Source organism: Aythya fuligula, chromosome 3 (assembly GCF_009819795.1).
Source record: "Aythya fuligula isolate bAytFul2 chromosome 3, bAytFul2.pri, whole genome shotgun sequence".
NCBI lineage: Eukaryota > Metazoa > Chordata > Aves > Anseriformes > Anatidae > Aythya > Aythya fuligula.
This window is the reverse complement of record NC_045561.1, coordinates 59,211,949-59,226,986: the sequence shown is the minus strand read 5'-3', so window position 1 is coordinate 59,226,986 and position 15,038 is coordinate 59,211,949. Positions and strand designations below refer to the sequence as shown.

The 15,038-nt window shown below is 39.0% G+C and overlaps 1 protein-coding gene across 1 annotated transcript in view; it reads left to right on the top strand.

Moving 5' to 3' along the window:
• Positions 1–15,038, top strand: part of ME1 (malic enzyme 1) — a 173,966-nt gene that overhangs the window by 99,081 nt on the left and 59,847 nt on the right. The window contains exon 6 of the mRNA XM_032184259.1: positions 3,615–3,718. Within this exon, the coding sequence (XP_032040150.1) occupies positions 3,615–3,718 (104 nt within the window). The remainder of the gene's footprint in view (positions 1–3,614; positions 3,719–15,038) is intronic.

The following is a 15,038-nucleotide window of genomic DNA, read 5'->3' as shown; positions in this document are numbered from 1 at the left end:
CTATGTTTCAAGGCAGATCTGTGGCTTATTTAGCACTTTTTAAAGACAGCATAAATGTGAACACATATTTCTCTTGAACTTTTACAGAATTACTGCCCAGCATAAGCTGCCTTCATGATGCAATCAGTATGACTCAGTCTGGCTGTGAAGTTTCTGAAACATCTTGAGAATTTTAAAAATAAAGGGGGCAAAGATATATGTTTTGTTTCTTTTTTCTTCCCTCCTTCCCTCCTTCCTTTCCTTTCCTCCTTTCCTCCTCTTTGGGTATTATTTTGCAAATGAGAACACAGACTGATTGATTGATAAAAGTGTTGCAGCAGTGTGTTAAAGAAAATAAATAAAAATCAATTTGCCTCTTAGGAAAAAACAATTTGCCTTAATCTAGATTGGATCAGGGAGTATTCGATGTGCTTGCAAAGGACACAGAGCAGCAGACACCTAGTAGCTAGGAAAGCTGTAGCAGTGGGATTTTGCTTGTTGTCTCTCAGCTCCCCTGTGATGCTCTTGACAGAGATGCCCAGCAGGGAGGCTCCTGCTGCTTGGCAGTTCTGCTTTCCAGCCTTGCTTGCTCCGTCTGGTGGGAAGCACGATGCAGCTCGCACAGGGTTTCCAAACTCATCTTAAGGTCTCACAATGATAAAAAAAAAAAAAAAAAAAAAAAAAAAAAAAAAGTTAATTTGCATTTCCTATGAATTTATCTCCCAGAGAAATAAAATTATCCCTGATATGTCAGATTTTCCAGAGGTTATTTGAAATAGCTAGGGAAACTCAAAATGGGAATGAAAAACTCATTCCAGAAATAGTTCTTAACTGCAAAATTGGAAACGATTGTATAAAAACAGAAGAGCATGCAACAGAGAAAATTACTTTAGAAGGTACGCAGCATCCAGCTCTTGACGGATTTTCCTGCAGTATCTGGGATAGATACGTAATTGTGATTTTGGTTTTACTGCTAGAACGCCTAGAATAGTGTAAAAAAAGAGGTAAAATTATTTTAGCCAAAGAATATGCTCTTCAAACATGAATGCTACATAGAATTGGTGAAGGAAAGAATGAAAATAATTATGAATATATAGTGATATTACCTTCACTTACAAATTCATTTTAGTTCTAACCTTTATGTGTTCTTCAGTTTAATCAGTTGAGCTAATGATGTATATCTTCTGAAAGTCTATAAGTAATGCATTAGAAATTGTTTTGAAATGGTGATGTGTTCAGCAACTTTTAAAAAAAAAAAAACATATTTTAATCTTTTTTTTTTTAACATTGTAAGTGATATCTTTTATGTTTTTTATTGAAGTGGAAAGAAAAGTGAGGCAGAAACAAATATCACTATCTGTAGACCAGCACAGTAGTTTGTTACTTATCAGTCTTCAGCTGAGGTTTGTGACCCAAGGGTTTTTCAGATCTACTACATAAAAGAACTGTAAAAAGAATTTAGGCGCTTCTCTAAAATATTCTGTGGTGGTTTTGCCCTGCTGAACAGCTAAATTCCATAGTAGCCACTCTTTTACTCCCCCTCCTCAAAGGAAAAGGGGGAGAAAGTATGATGAAAAGACCCCATGGGTTGAGATAAGGACAGGCAGATCACTCACTGATTATCATCACAGGCAAAAGAGACTCAACATAGGGAGACAAACACAATTTATTGACTGGCACTAGCCGGCTAGGACAGTGAGAAACTAAAAGCAAACTAAAACCACCTTCCCCCCCATCCACCCTCTTCCACCTCCTCCCTTGAGCAGTACAGGGGAACAGGGAAAGGGGGCTACGGTCAGTCCCTGATGCTTCATCCTCTCCACAGGATGCCATCCTTCTCGAACTGAGCCTGCGTGGGCTGCCCACAGGCAGCCGCTCCTCAAGCACTGCTCCCACACGGCTCCGTCCCACAGGGTCCATCCCCCAGGAGCAAACTGCTCCAGCACGGGGCCCCCACGGCTGGGCGGCAGCTCCCCCCAGACCCCCTGCTCCTGCGGGGGCTCCTCTCCAGGGGCTGCAGCTCCGGCCCAGGGCCTGCTCCTGCGGGGGCTCTCCATGGGCTGCAGCCTCCTCCAGGCCACATCCACCTGCTCCCCCGGGGGCTCCTCCACCCATGGGGGGGCTGCAGCGTGGAGATCTGCTCCATGTGGGACCCATGGGCTGCAGGTGGACAGCCTGCTCCACCAGGGGCCTCTCCACAGACCACAGGGGAACTGCTGCTCCAGGGCCTGGAGAACCTCCTGCCCCTAATTCTTCACCGACCTTGGTGTCTGCCAGGCTGTTTCTCACTCCCCTCTCTCCCAGCTGCTGTTGCCCAGCTGTTTTTTTCTCCCTTCCTTCAATCTGCTCTCCCAGAGGCCCACCCAGCGTCTCTCCCTGGCCCAGCTCTGGCCAGCAGCAGGTCCCTTTTGGAGCTGGCTCTGCTCTGACATGGAGCAGCTGCTGGGTGCTTCTCGCAGAGGCCACCCCTGCACCCCCCCCCCCACTACCAAAACCTCACCATGTAAACCCAATACAACTTTGTGTTGCTCACTGAAGGCTGTCCTGCAATGAGAGGCGGTCTGTAGTTTTCTTTATGATGTCTTCTTAATTGAAGTTGGTGTACAGGTTTCTGCAGCAGTGTTGGGTTTGGAAATTGTTTTCAGATGACAAGTGCTTAGTCAAGCTACTGGCTGATTCTGCAAGATGTTTGGCCACATGTGGAAGGATTATATACTAGATACAACAGATAAATTATCTTATTCATTTTTAGAGGTCTGTAAAATGTAATAGCAGAGAGTGTCTTTGGGTGTGTGATCCTGGGAGAGCCACTGAATGTGTTGAGCCGGGGAACTGCTGGAGTAAATTGTCAGAAGGAATTGCAGAACACTTTGAATGCATTTAGTAAGTTTCTAAATTTTTACATGGAAACAAATCAAGCCAAGATAAAACTGTCCAGTAGTGAAGACATGGAGTAAAATGGGCTTGGTGTTTTTGTGGTCCTGGAGCAAAGTTTGGATCAGAGTCGTCAAAGAAGAAAAACTGCAAGTTTTAAGCATAGAAAAATTCAGAACCGTATGCAAATGATGGACATGTATAACTGAAATGAAGAATGCTATAGTCTAAACTGATACTTTAGAAAGCTGTAAGGATAAGATCAATGACTTGTTTATGTTTTCGCATATTGAATTTTAGAAAGCAGCACATTATCTGAATATCAGCTTGTCAACACAGCTGAAATGATGGACAAAGTGTTCTTTGGAAGGCATTTGTGAAACATGAAGATAAAAGTAAAGAATACAGCTTTTTTAATGTCAGAGTGCTGTCAGGATGTAATGGAAAAAGAGAAAAGAACTAACTAAAGCTTTTTAAAAGATACTTTTGAAACCTGACTTTCTAGATTAAACTTTTACTTTTTCACTTGGAAACAATACCCTTCCTTTGATACTAGAGTATCCATTTTCCTTGATACAAAAGGCTGTTTCTTTAATCTCTTTGTTGCAGTTCTTCAGTCTTTATATAGAGGTGGATAAATGGATATGTACTTCATATGCTTGGGTTAATCTTCAAACACTGTATTGTTGTCCCCCTTCTTATTAATGTAGAATGTACTAGTGTAACTTGTTCATCTAGTAGTTCAAACATTTTTTTAACAGGCACTGCTGAAAGATCCTTTGTATATTGGGCTGAGACACAAGAGAATCAGAGGTCAAGCCTATGATGATCTCCTTGATGAATTCATGGAAGCTGTGACTTCAAGGTATGTGATATATTTGTGTTATTCTTTGGAGAATTCCACTGTGAACTTCATCTTGGGAGAAATAAATGTCCTTAACTATGAAAGGAAGAAAGAACGATGACAACAGAGTTGCTAGGTTCCCGATCTTTTTATTTTGAGCATTGTATTTTATAAGCTGTCTCTAACTTGCCTTAAATATTGCATTTTTATGAATTCTCTGCATGGGTGGTAGAATTCATCTTGAGATGAGTGAACTAGTTTTTCAAACTATTTTATGAGATTTGGACTGTATTTACCTAATAATTTTCTATGCCCAGTGCAGTGCCTGCATATTTTTCTCTGTATCCCCAACTTTGTGTGTGAGATGCCAGCAGTCTGAAAGAAGCAATCGTACCTGGCAAAGGCTGTTTCTGCTGCCTGCTTGCAGTTGTGGTTAAGTCTTCATGTTCTTTTTCCCTAGGTTTTAGGGTTACATTCTCTCTGTACTGACTCTCCCTCTCCCTAATTAAAAATAAATAAATAAATAAATAAGATGACCAACCCCTGCTTGTGCCCTGATCCAAACTGAAACAGGACTAAGCTTCTAGTATTTTGGTTTTAAATGCCATGGTAAAAACCTATGCTAAATCATCTCTTTTTCTTGCCTCTTTTTCTCCTGTACAGAAAGTAGTTAAATTTATTATTAGAACATGATGCATAAAATATTACATTTCACGTCAAATAACATATTTGCTCACATTTTCCTTGTTCATTAAAGTATTTGGAGTTCTAGACCTGCATACCTAAAATAGCCTAAGTAGCAGGATCCTTAACAAAACATGATCTCTATCTGTGTCTGAAGTGAACTCTAAAGCCAGGACTGAGGTGTGGGACCTGGAAATACCTTCCGGGTCCTTGATTTCAACTTATGCCCCTTCAATGTTTTGACTCCATGCTGGGACCTTCTCTGGATACGTACAACCTCTGTTCTTCTTGCCCTAGTTCCTGTGTAAAAGAAACTTGGGCAAGTGGGGAGTATTAATTCCCATGCTTGAAGCACAGATTCCTCCACATATTACTGTACTCTTCCCCATCACCCTCAGTTGGCTAAGAATCCCTTGCTCTTGATCTATGGTTTGCTGGTTTGGCTCTGCCCTGTAATGCATCTGCTCCTCTTTTGAGTATTCTCTTTCAGATAAAAACGGTGTATTTCCACCTCCTTCATGGAAGGTTTGGACCATTACAAATTTCTCTGTGGACCGAGTTTTGAGAATTTCTATCTTAAAGCATTTCCTAACTCACCCTTTGTTTTTAAAATCAAACATAGTTCATTTTAAATCATCTAAATCATACACTGAAGGAAATCATCAGGGTCAAGCATAGTATTATCTCAGTAATGTCTGAAGGTCTGGTTGACTTGTTCTTTTTACTTAAACATCTTTGAAACTATTATTTTGAGTAATTTTTAGCAATTTATGTTAGCTTGACCTTCTGAAAGATCACTTTGTTCTCAACTAAATCTGTCGTGGTCTACAGTGGTGTCCTTTATTTTATGTTTGAAGTGGAGCATTTATAATTCAAACTTTGTATGTTTTACTTGTAAGTTGTTTTGGCTGTAGTACAACATCCAAATTGATTATGATACTCTTTTGATAAGATGAAGGGAAAAGTGATGCAGCTAAGACAAAATCAAGTCCATTTGTTCAAATTTCCTATGAAATTTGTTCGATTTCATATGCTCCTAAATGAAAATTTCTACTTGGTTTGTCACTAGGAAACTCAGTGTTTCCAGTTGGTTCTGGTATGATGGGTCTGACTGTTAAAGGTGCAGGCTGTGATTTGATTTATTATGCATTATTTTCTCTTGCCAGCTATTGCAGTGATTTTGCAGTGATATTGCACTATCTTGCAGTGATTTAGGTAATTGTATACTTTGCCTGAATGCTGCTTATCTTTTCCTTGTGAAAGTTTCTCTGAGGTTTTTCCTCTTTTCACTTTCCTTAGCCTTTTGCTGGCTGTTTCACAGAGGAGTATTTTCTTTACAAGTCATGTTTGGTCTGTTACATTTTAGGTTAGCCTTATTTATTGGCAGTTATTGCCATGGTACTCCAGAACGGGCTTTCTTATTTGATATTGCCTAATCAATTCAGAGGATGGAAGAAGTTCTGGGGCAACCGTCATGTTTTCAGAGTATTCACCTCTAAGACAGACATAACCATGAACATTACAAAGCGCAAAGTTGTTACATCTTTGTAATAAGACAGTGCATTTTATACAGGCTTCTTACTGGCTTCCAGGGGAATTTTCCTAGACATGTGTATCACCTGGATTGGTTGTTAAACCTTGAAAATCTGCATTTTTATAAGATGGTGCAGCATCATTTATAGAGAAAATGTTATGGTACATAATAAAGTACTTTATAAAGAAGCATGTCATATGAAGGTATAATTTCATGAACTATGATACTTTCCCCTTCTTGCCTTCACTGCTATTCACCTCCAAAAAACTCTTCTTATGAATCAAAATTATTTATGAAAGAGTCAGCATTAAAAATCAAACAAGACTTAAAACATCCATTGCTAAAAGATTTTGGTACAGTATCCAGTGTATTATCGTGGCAGAATGAAACTAGTACAATGTGTTTTTTCCCAGATGTGAGAAGGCAGAAACATATGGAAAGTATCTGGATTTCTGCTGGCTTAAAGCCAGTGAACAGCTTTTATTTATTTACCTATATCTGTATCTGTCTGCTTATTTATTACTAGTGCCAGCAGCTGCCCTTTCTGTGGGCAGGTGCTAGAATCTCTGAGGATGTTACCAGGTGTTTCTTGCTTTTGTGTTGGTGCAGTAATTTAGGGGAATAACAATATTCTAAATGGAAGGAATGTTTTATAACATGAGAAAAAACAGACAGATATTTTCATCACTGAATAATGTAAATCAAACTGTAAAACCTATTCAGAAATGTTTGTTATGTTCTACCCTATGGAGAAATGTGTGATAAAACATTTTATACAGAAGTGAATTTTTCCAAATGACAAGTTGTTCTTAAACATTTGTGTTTGCAAAAAAAAAAATTAATAAATAAATGAGAGGAAGGTTTTCTAAACAGTACTTTGGTAGCTGGGGTTGATGCACCAAGACTTCCTGTATAACCAGAAGAAATAACTCAATCTTTTTATTCCACTTTCTATTTCTTCCCTACTTGCCTGCAATGATGCAAAGAGAAATATATCAATGGCTAAGAGGTATTCATATGCAACAGTGAAGGGATTATGGAAACACTTGAGAGGAAAATATGTAGACTAGAGATGGAACAAGAAATGAGGGGAGAGGACAAAAGCACCTTTTTAATAACAGGGACTTTCCTCGTCTGATGCAAAAAGTGGATTTAAAGGCTCTGGAAAATTTTTCCCTTTTTCTGAAGGAGACTTCCTTTTCACACATCTGGTAAAGATAACTCTATCTTGAACTCCTCTGAAAAAAAAAAAGCCAGAGTAGGGAAGAATAGCATTCTAGCAGCTTGCTTTCTGCTACAGATCATGCCCAATGGAAGCCACTGTGCAATGGGGAGGGAAATGTCCACTACTGGGAGGGACAATACTGACTTGTACCTCTGGCCTGTGAACAGACAAGAAACTTTAAGGAAATAGAAAGTACTATCATGTAATCCTGGTAGGTTGTTTCCTTTCAGAGCTACCACAACCCCAAAGAGTTGCATAGAACTCTTTATTCTATTATAAGCTAAAACCTTTGGATTTGTGATGCATACTGAAATATCGCTGAAATTATCTTTTTGTATGCATGTGATGGTGACGGTTTTCAGTTTCACTTCAAGGTGCAATAATAGTGGATCCTTGAAAACTAATATCGTGGGTCATATCTGTTCCATTGCATAGTTGGATTTTAATTAAACCCTTCTCCATGCCTTTTATATGCTGTGCTTTTATTAAGCTTGTGATCTATAAATCAAGCTGATGACAATTGTAATTCAGTATGTTCTGTCCTAAATTACCATGATGTAGTCATTATTCCTCATTTGCCTGATTACATTATTCACAGATGGTAGCGGTGTTTCATTTCACATCATGTGTTACTTTAAAACAGTCTTTTATGGTAAGTAAGGTTTATCTAACTTTGAAAACAACTGTAAGAGTTATAAATCAACAAGAGAAAAATACACAAATATTTTAATGTTTTCGTTTGGTAGATTACATTGGAATATAATTCAATTTGTAAATAATTAATTCTAAACAGACCTTACTTCTGGCAAGAGAATGTACTGGCAAGACATCAACATAAAAGGTAATTAGAACTGTGCATCATGAAGGAGGTGGTTGGACCACACAGTGCTTCTGACAATATATTCAGGCACGGATTGTGAGTACAAGGACATCGGTGCCTCTGTCCTCTTGTGAATTGTGGTGGTGCAAGACCAAGACTTGCATTGTGCCTCTATGTTCCCATATAGTTCAAGTGAAAGTGACGTTCAGAGAGCACAGAAGGAAATAGTGCTGCAACAACTCCCTCCTATGGCAGACTTGGTGAAGATCTGTCTTTTTTTTTTTTTTTTTCTGAGATTTTGTTCTTCTGTGGGACTCAGGCTCATTGAGTCAATGTTTCAAGTTCATGGCTACCTTTTCTTTCCACAATTCTGTAAACATTACTGTCCTTGTGAAGATCACCGTGGACAGCAGGATAGGAGAAAGGTAGATGCTTAAGCAGAACCCTATCACTGCCTTGACCGCAGTTAAAATTGCTCTTTGAACATATCTTCCATTTCATTTCCAGTCATTGACGTGTTTGTGTTCTTCCTGAAATTGCCTATGCTCTAGATACTTCACCATCTTTGTAGCCCTCCTAGTTGTAGCACCTGCACTGGTTTGCCTGAGGAAAATCTTATTTTTTTTTGTGATTAATCATGATTTGTAGTTGTTATCACTTGCAACATTTAAATTCTCAATAGATGATGCCACTGCTAGGAAGTTTGTTAAGGAGCCCTGAACCCTTCCCCAAGCAGTGGTGCTTGCTGAGGTCCACTGTTTGGAGACAACTGGGTTTGCCTATGTCAGAGAAAAAGAGAAACAACTTGCCTCCACTTTGTTGGTTTTTTTTTGTTTGTTTGTTTGTTTTTTATTTTGAGATGAGATGTTCATTTACTGTTTCTTCTATTGTCAAATCCAGGGGACTCTGGGATTGGAAAAGAAGGCCGGGTAGGAGGCCTCTACTTCTGCATATCCCATTGAGCAATGGGGAACAGATTAATTAGTGCTCCCCCCCGCCCCCCCCCCCCCCCCCCTCCAGTATGAATATCCTTACAAACAATCCAACACAAAAAGAATGTAGACAGTCAATTCTTTTTGTTGTTTGCTGCCTTGTAGCCATCTTCCCTTTCTTTCCTGCTAGTTCTTTTGGTGGGACAGTTTCCCAGGCTGGATTGCTGGGTGATAGTTGGCTGACACTCAGGGACAGGACCAACCCGCTCTGACCTTTCACAGCAGGACATCTGAATTCTGCTTCCTCCTTCTAAAATCCCACTTTAAACCCATTCTCTCTTACACTGTAATCTACATCACAAGGTTTTGTCCCGCCTTCTCTAATGCCAAAACCAACCATGAAATCTTGTCCTTTTTCTTCTTTCTGGACTTAGAAATGTGAAAATATTTGATTTGTGATACTTACTAGGTTATCCACCTTCTCATTTTTCTTTAAAACTCATTTGTGCTTTCATGAACTGGAACCTGAAAGCAGATCGCAGGTGTTGCTGGATTGATTACTGCCTCAGCTAACTAGGAAAATGTGTATATGTTACTTCCAAAATGATGTTTTCTATCCATCCTTCTCAGTAGCTTTTGTTTCTGTTGTATCTCCGGGCCTGTCACTTTTATAGCTTAACATAATGGAGCTGAGCTCAATTAAGACTTTTGTTTGGCTCTGTTCTATAAATAGCCAATAACAATGTGTCTCTGCTAAAAATAAGATCCTCTCTCTCTCTTGTCACTAGAGAAACAGTCATCATTTCCCAAACACCAGTGTTTTGTGCAGAAGTTGAGTCCTCTTCCATCAATGTCCTTGGCAAGGGAAGGGCCTCGGCCTTGTCACCAAAAACCACAATCAGCTTTCACAGCGATATAAACTGTTCTGACTCATCATTTCCTTTCTCCTGCATGCTCTTAAAAAATGTTGACGGCTTGCCAGAGCAGTAAAAAATAAATATAAATATTCCATAGTCAGGGTTTAGGTGACAGTCAAAACAGCAGTGAGAAGCAGGATGCGCTGCCTTACTGTGGAGCTGCAAAGGCCTTGATAGCCATTTTGTTTCCTTAAGGGTCACCCCATGGCAAAATGAAGGCTAAATCAGATTAGGTTTTTCATTTCATGTGTAGAGTTAATCTGAATCTCCTCTAACACAATTATAAAGTCTTTCTAGGTCTCCTGCAATGCGTTTTGCTGCCAAATAATCTGGTTAGTTGCTCACAAGAGATAAGTCTGTACAGTACTGCCTAATGCCCAAGCTTCAAGCCCTTGGCAATGGAAGCTCAGGGAGATTTGCACGTGCAAGTATTACTTTTTTTTTTTTTCCAGGTTTTTTTTTTTGGCCTTTAAATAAATTGAAATTAAAGTAGAACTATGCTAATGAATCCTATTCCAGTTCTAAAATCCAGCTTGGAAAAGATAGGAAATCTAAATCGTAAACCAGTGCTATTCCTTGTGTATGTACTATTCCTTCTTTTGAGGCATGACCTTTTACTAAGCTTTTCCTAGAACCTTGCTTTACTCAGTTTGCAGAACAGGCAAGAGCCAAGGAGCAGAGATTGCATTGACAACTGTGCCTCTGGCGTACAATCTCTTGGGGATTTTGTCATTGGTAACTTTTGACAGCTGTAAAGACTTCTACATATTCATTTTGTGATTTTTTACTGCGAACTAAATTGTATCTTATTGCTGGAAATGACACAAATATATGCTTTACAACCTTTTCAAACCCAGTAAGTGGCATAAGGAAAAATGAATCTGTCAGTGAAGTGAAATCATAGCAGGATAGACAGACTCTACTCACATCAAGTTTATTTGTAGAAAGAGTGTTATTATTTATTGTTTATAATGCTAGACCACAGAGAAATTCTTAGCAAAGATCAGCAGAGGAGTCTTGAAGAAATAAAACCTCATTCATTGCTCATCCCTTAAAAAAAAATAAAACAGTAAGATTGTCAGACTGTTCAGGGGGGAAGGATATTGTTTTTTCTTTTTTTTTTGTTTTTTCTTTTTTTTTTTTTTTTTTTTTTGTGGGACAAGATAGAGCAGGGGAGTATTTTTAGTATATTTAATATGCCTCTTGTACCCAAACTGATTTTTGAGCTCACAATGGGATATATCCATGTTCTAATAATGCTCAGCTATGTCCCAGACTCACTGCAGTCAAACAAAACCCAACAAGAGAAGAACACACTGTTCTCAGGCTTTTCTTCTCCAAACTATTTTAAGAAGAGATTTTTAAAGTGGAAAAGGCCTGGGTAATCTCAATTACGTTCCTTCCCCTTTTATAGCTGTAGAAAATGGTGTCCAGGATTCTCAAGTAGAAGTTAGCTGGTGCAACGGTATGGTAAATGGGGTGAATGTTGATTTATTTGAATGATTTGTGCAAATGTAATATTTTAACACAGTTTATATTGTTGTTACAGAAGTATAGGAGTTTTCCAGGCTGTCAGAAGCAGCAGTTTCCTTTTTCAGTTTTTCCCCCTTTGGAAACTCTACTGAAGTTAAATATCAAGTTTTTGACTTAAATTCACATCAGAATGTAATGAGATATCTGTCCCTCTTATCCCATCACTGTCTCTCTCCTACTAAATGCTAAGAATTATTTCTATCTAGATTTCAACTCTTAAGAGAACCTTCTTTCACTGTCAGTCTGGCTAATGGGATTAGGTACTTCAGGACTTCATCCCTCCCTGGCCCCATAGCGCTGCTAGACCATGACACTGCATGATTTATTCAGCATATTCCATTTCAACTGCCCTTGCTTCCACCTAAATTTCCTGATGTACTGCAGTGAATTGCCTCTGCAGCTCACCAGCTGGGCCTGCAGGATGCAAACAGCAGCAGGACTTCGGTAGCGTGAGGTTTGCTGGTAAAATAATGCCCTGCTGTGGGAGGGCAGGAGGCAGAAGATGCTGCTGAGGTCAAAGTTTCATCTTGGACTGAATTGGATGTTCTACGCTGACCAACCCAGTGCTGCCCTTCATGAGAGGGCCTGGACCCACAGAGGACCATGGTTAACATAGGACTTGTTAACCACCTTGGGTCAATGACGTAGATCAGGTAGTACTAGTACTCGTAGTTTGCCCAAGTACAACTTTCAGAGTTACTCATTGACAGTAACAGGCAGATTTATATATCACAGGGATAAGAAGAAAGCTTGGAAATTGCAAATTGGAAATACCTGCCCTTTCTCCTGAAACTGCAGGTATTTTTCTCCATTGTGCTTCATGATAGAAAAATGATTAAGGCAGTGCAGTTTCTGCAAAGTGAGGTTAATGTCAGTGTGTTGACCAGTTCTCCATTTAAAGTAAACTGCATTTCTCAGATGAAATGTGGAATACAATACATTTACGAACATACAGAGGGTACAGAAGAGATGCTGTTTCAGGCCTGGTGGGACCATGGCTTTTTAGTTAATCATAACTAAATCATAATCAGTCACCATCCGTGGAGGTCTTTAAAAGATGGTTAGATGTAGAACTTAGTGATATGGTTTAGTGGAGGACTTGTTAGTGTTAGGTCAGAGGTTGGACTCGATGATCTTGAGGTCTCTTCCAACCTTGAAATTCTGTGATTCTGTGATTCTGTGATAATTAATCCATTTCTCAGGAGGGCACATGGCTTAACCAGATCCACAACATCTAAGAACTTCCCTATGACTTCGGTGGTATTTAACATCTAAGTGTCAGTCATTGTCTGGAGCAATGCCATTGTGGCTTATATTTGAAGAATAATTCCTTCTTTTTATGTCTACCAAGGTCTGTAAACATTGCTGCTGCCCAATTGCCTGCAAATAATACTCCAATAATTGATATCACTGGCATAATCACATTCATCATTTGAATGTTACTAACTTGTTTTGCCACTGGCAGAAATTGCAGTGCAAACTTCAGTGCACCCTTTGCATCCTAGAACCTGCAGCAGTAACTTCCATAGCAACATAACTGACTGAAGCTTGCAAATGATATGGCACTTGTAAAATAGAAGTATTTAACCTTCCTGAGATTATGGCCATATCAGTCTTTCAGCTGTGCAAATCCTATGATAAGAACTGTCTGCCAGGGATTTGGGACTAGGATCGGAAAGCATGTCAGAAATGAATCGTTGAGTTGAATACATTGTCAGTATCCGTATGTATGATCCTTTTAAAAATAACGTAGAGTACCTTAAATTAAGTCTTTTCTATATTAAGAACATCCTGCTTACAGACTTTTTTTCAATCTTATAAATATCTCCAGTATGGCCGCCATCAAATCTGCCTAACCACTTTGCGTTCTGGCCTTCTTATAGTCACACTGCCTTTAAAACTGTTGCAGAGTAATACTTTTTCCCTTTTATAGGTGGGAACTGGAGCATTAGATGACAAAATTGGAATTAGATGTCGTCTTGGGCACAATCCAGTTGCCTAAACATAAGTGTCCAGTGTTGTATCCTTTCAGGCATCCAGCTACTGGTCCAGGTACTTTAGTTGTCCCACACGCTCTCAGTCACATCTGCCAACTCTGTGCAGGTGCTGTGGATACCCAAGCGTGTCTCAGACTGCACTGTCTTTAGACATCTGTATCAAGCCCTGACATCTATTCTATCTCTAGGTGCCTGAAGGCTTTCAAACACTGGCTCTGAGTAACCTTCCTACTGTTGCATGACAGGACTATTGGCAAATAGAGGAGAACCCTAACTATCCTTTGGGGTAGCCTTCCACCTATACAACTATACCTAACAAACATTTGGTTATAGTTTTGCTAAAGTTAGGGGTTGCGTGCAGATTTTGCACGTGGCTTGTTTTGAATGCTTAGAGCTACCTCTCTCCTAATTCCGCAGTCTCTCTACACTGCTTTCCTGCCAACAAGGCATACTGAGAGCTTGCTAAAAAGAACGCAGATAAAGATTGCTGCTTTGAGCTGCAAGATAGTACAATTTATTTATTTTTCTGTTTCATTGTCTTTTTATTTAACGTAGAGGTAATGAGACAGTATTTAGTGTCTGCTGTATTTTTGACACTTTTTGGAAATTCCAGATGCACATCTTATTTCTGCATTAGCAATCACTAGTGTTTATACTCCACTGTAAAAAATATTAGCCTGGAAATGGCTAAAAAATGAAATAGGACACTTCAGACCCACTACCATATGTAAGTGCAGTTAACTGACACTTCATTGACGCCCACGGTGGTGCCAGTGCTAACAAAGCCTGAATAAATGATGGAATATGTTTAGCTCATGCGTTTAATTACCTAATTACAAAAGTTCTTTGTAATTTTAGAGGAATGTGTATGAATAACTGGATTACTGGAATTGCAGAGTTGCTGATTGTGTCCCAAGAAGCAGATAAGAGTTAACTGGTAGGTTATCTTTATATAACTGGGGGTGTACATTAGAGAAAAAAAGAAAAATGTTTTGAAAAACGTACTAGGGTTTCTATAATTCAGATTTTTTTTTCCTTCTAGTCCCTTACTCATTTAGATTTTTCTAAGGTTTGAATAATTAGGGGTGAGAATTTCTACTGCTGTCCCTGCATTGGCTCATGCAGGAGGAAATTCTTTACAATTTTATCTCCGGCACAGCGTTACTTTGATACTTCTCCTTCTAAAAATGGGATTTAGCTTAGTACAAAACCAGAAAGTTATCTGTTTCAAACATTACACTTTGGAAACTGCAACAGAAGTATCACTTAATTGGCTAACTTTATTTCAGAATTTGGTGGATTTTAACATCAAAGTTAATTCATCTAGTTGCTGCTTTATATCAAGCCTAAATGGCTACTGGAAGGAGAGTGCTGGCAGGGTTAGATGAAAATGAACTATGCAGATTTTTAATAAAAAATGGAGTTAAACGTAAATACACTACTAGAACTAGCTAAGCCTTTTTTCCAGAAGATACTCTTTTTAAAAATACTTACTTAAATGATAGTATAAATTTTATTATAATTGCTTTGTAATTAATTTGTACTATTAAAAGTCAATTACTTCTTTTTGTTTCTCTTTATTTTAAAGACCTTAATGTCATAGACACTTGGCATCACTGCTCCTGCTCAGGATAGACCTCTGGTCCAGAAAACACGCCCAGGAGTTATTTTGCCTTTTAAAAACATATGGATAGGAGCC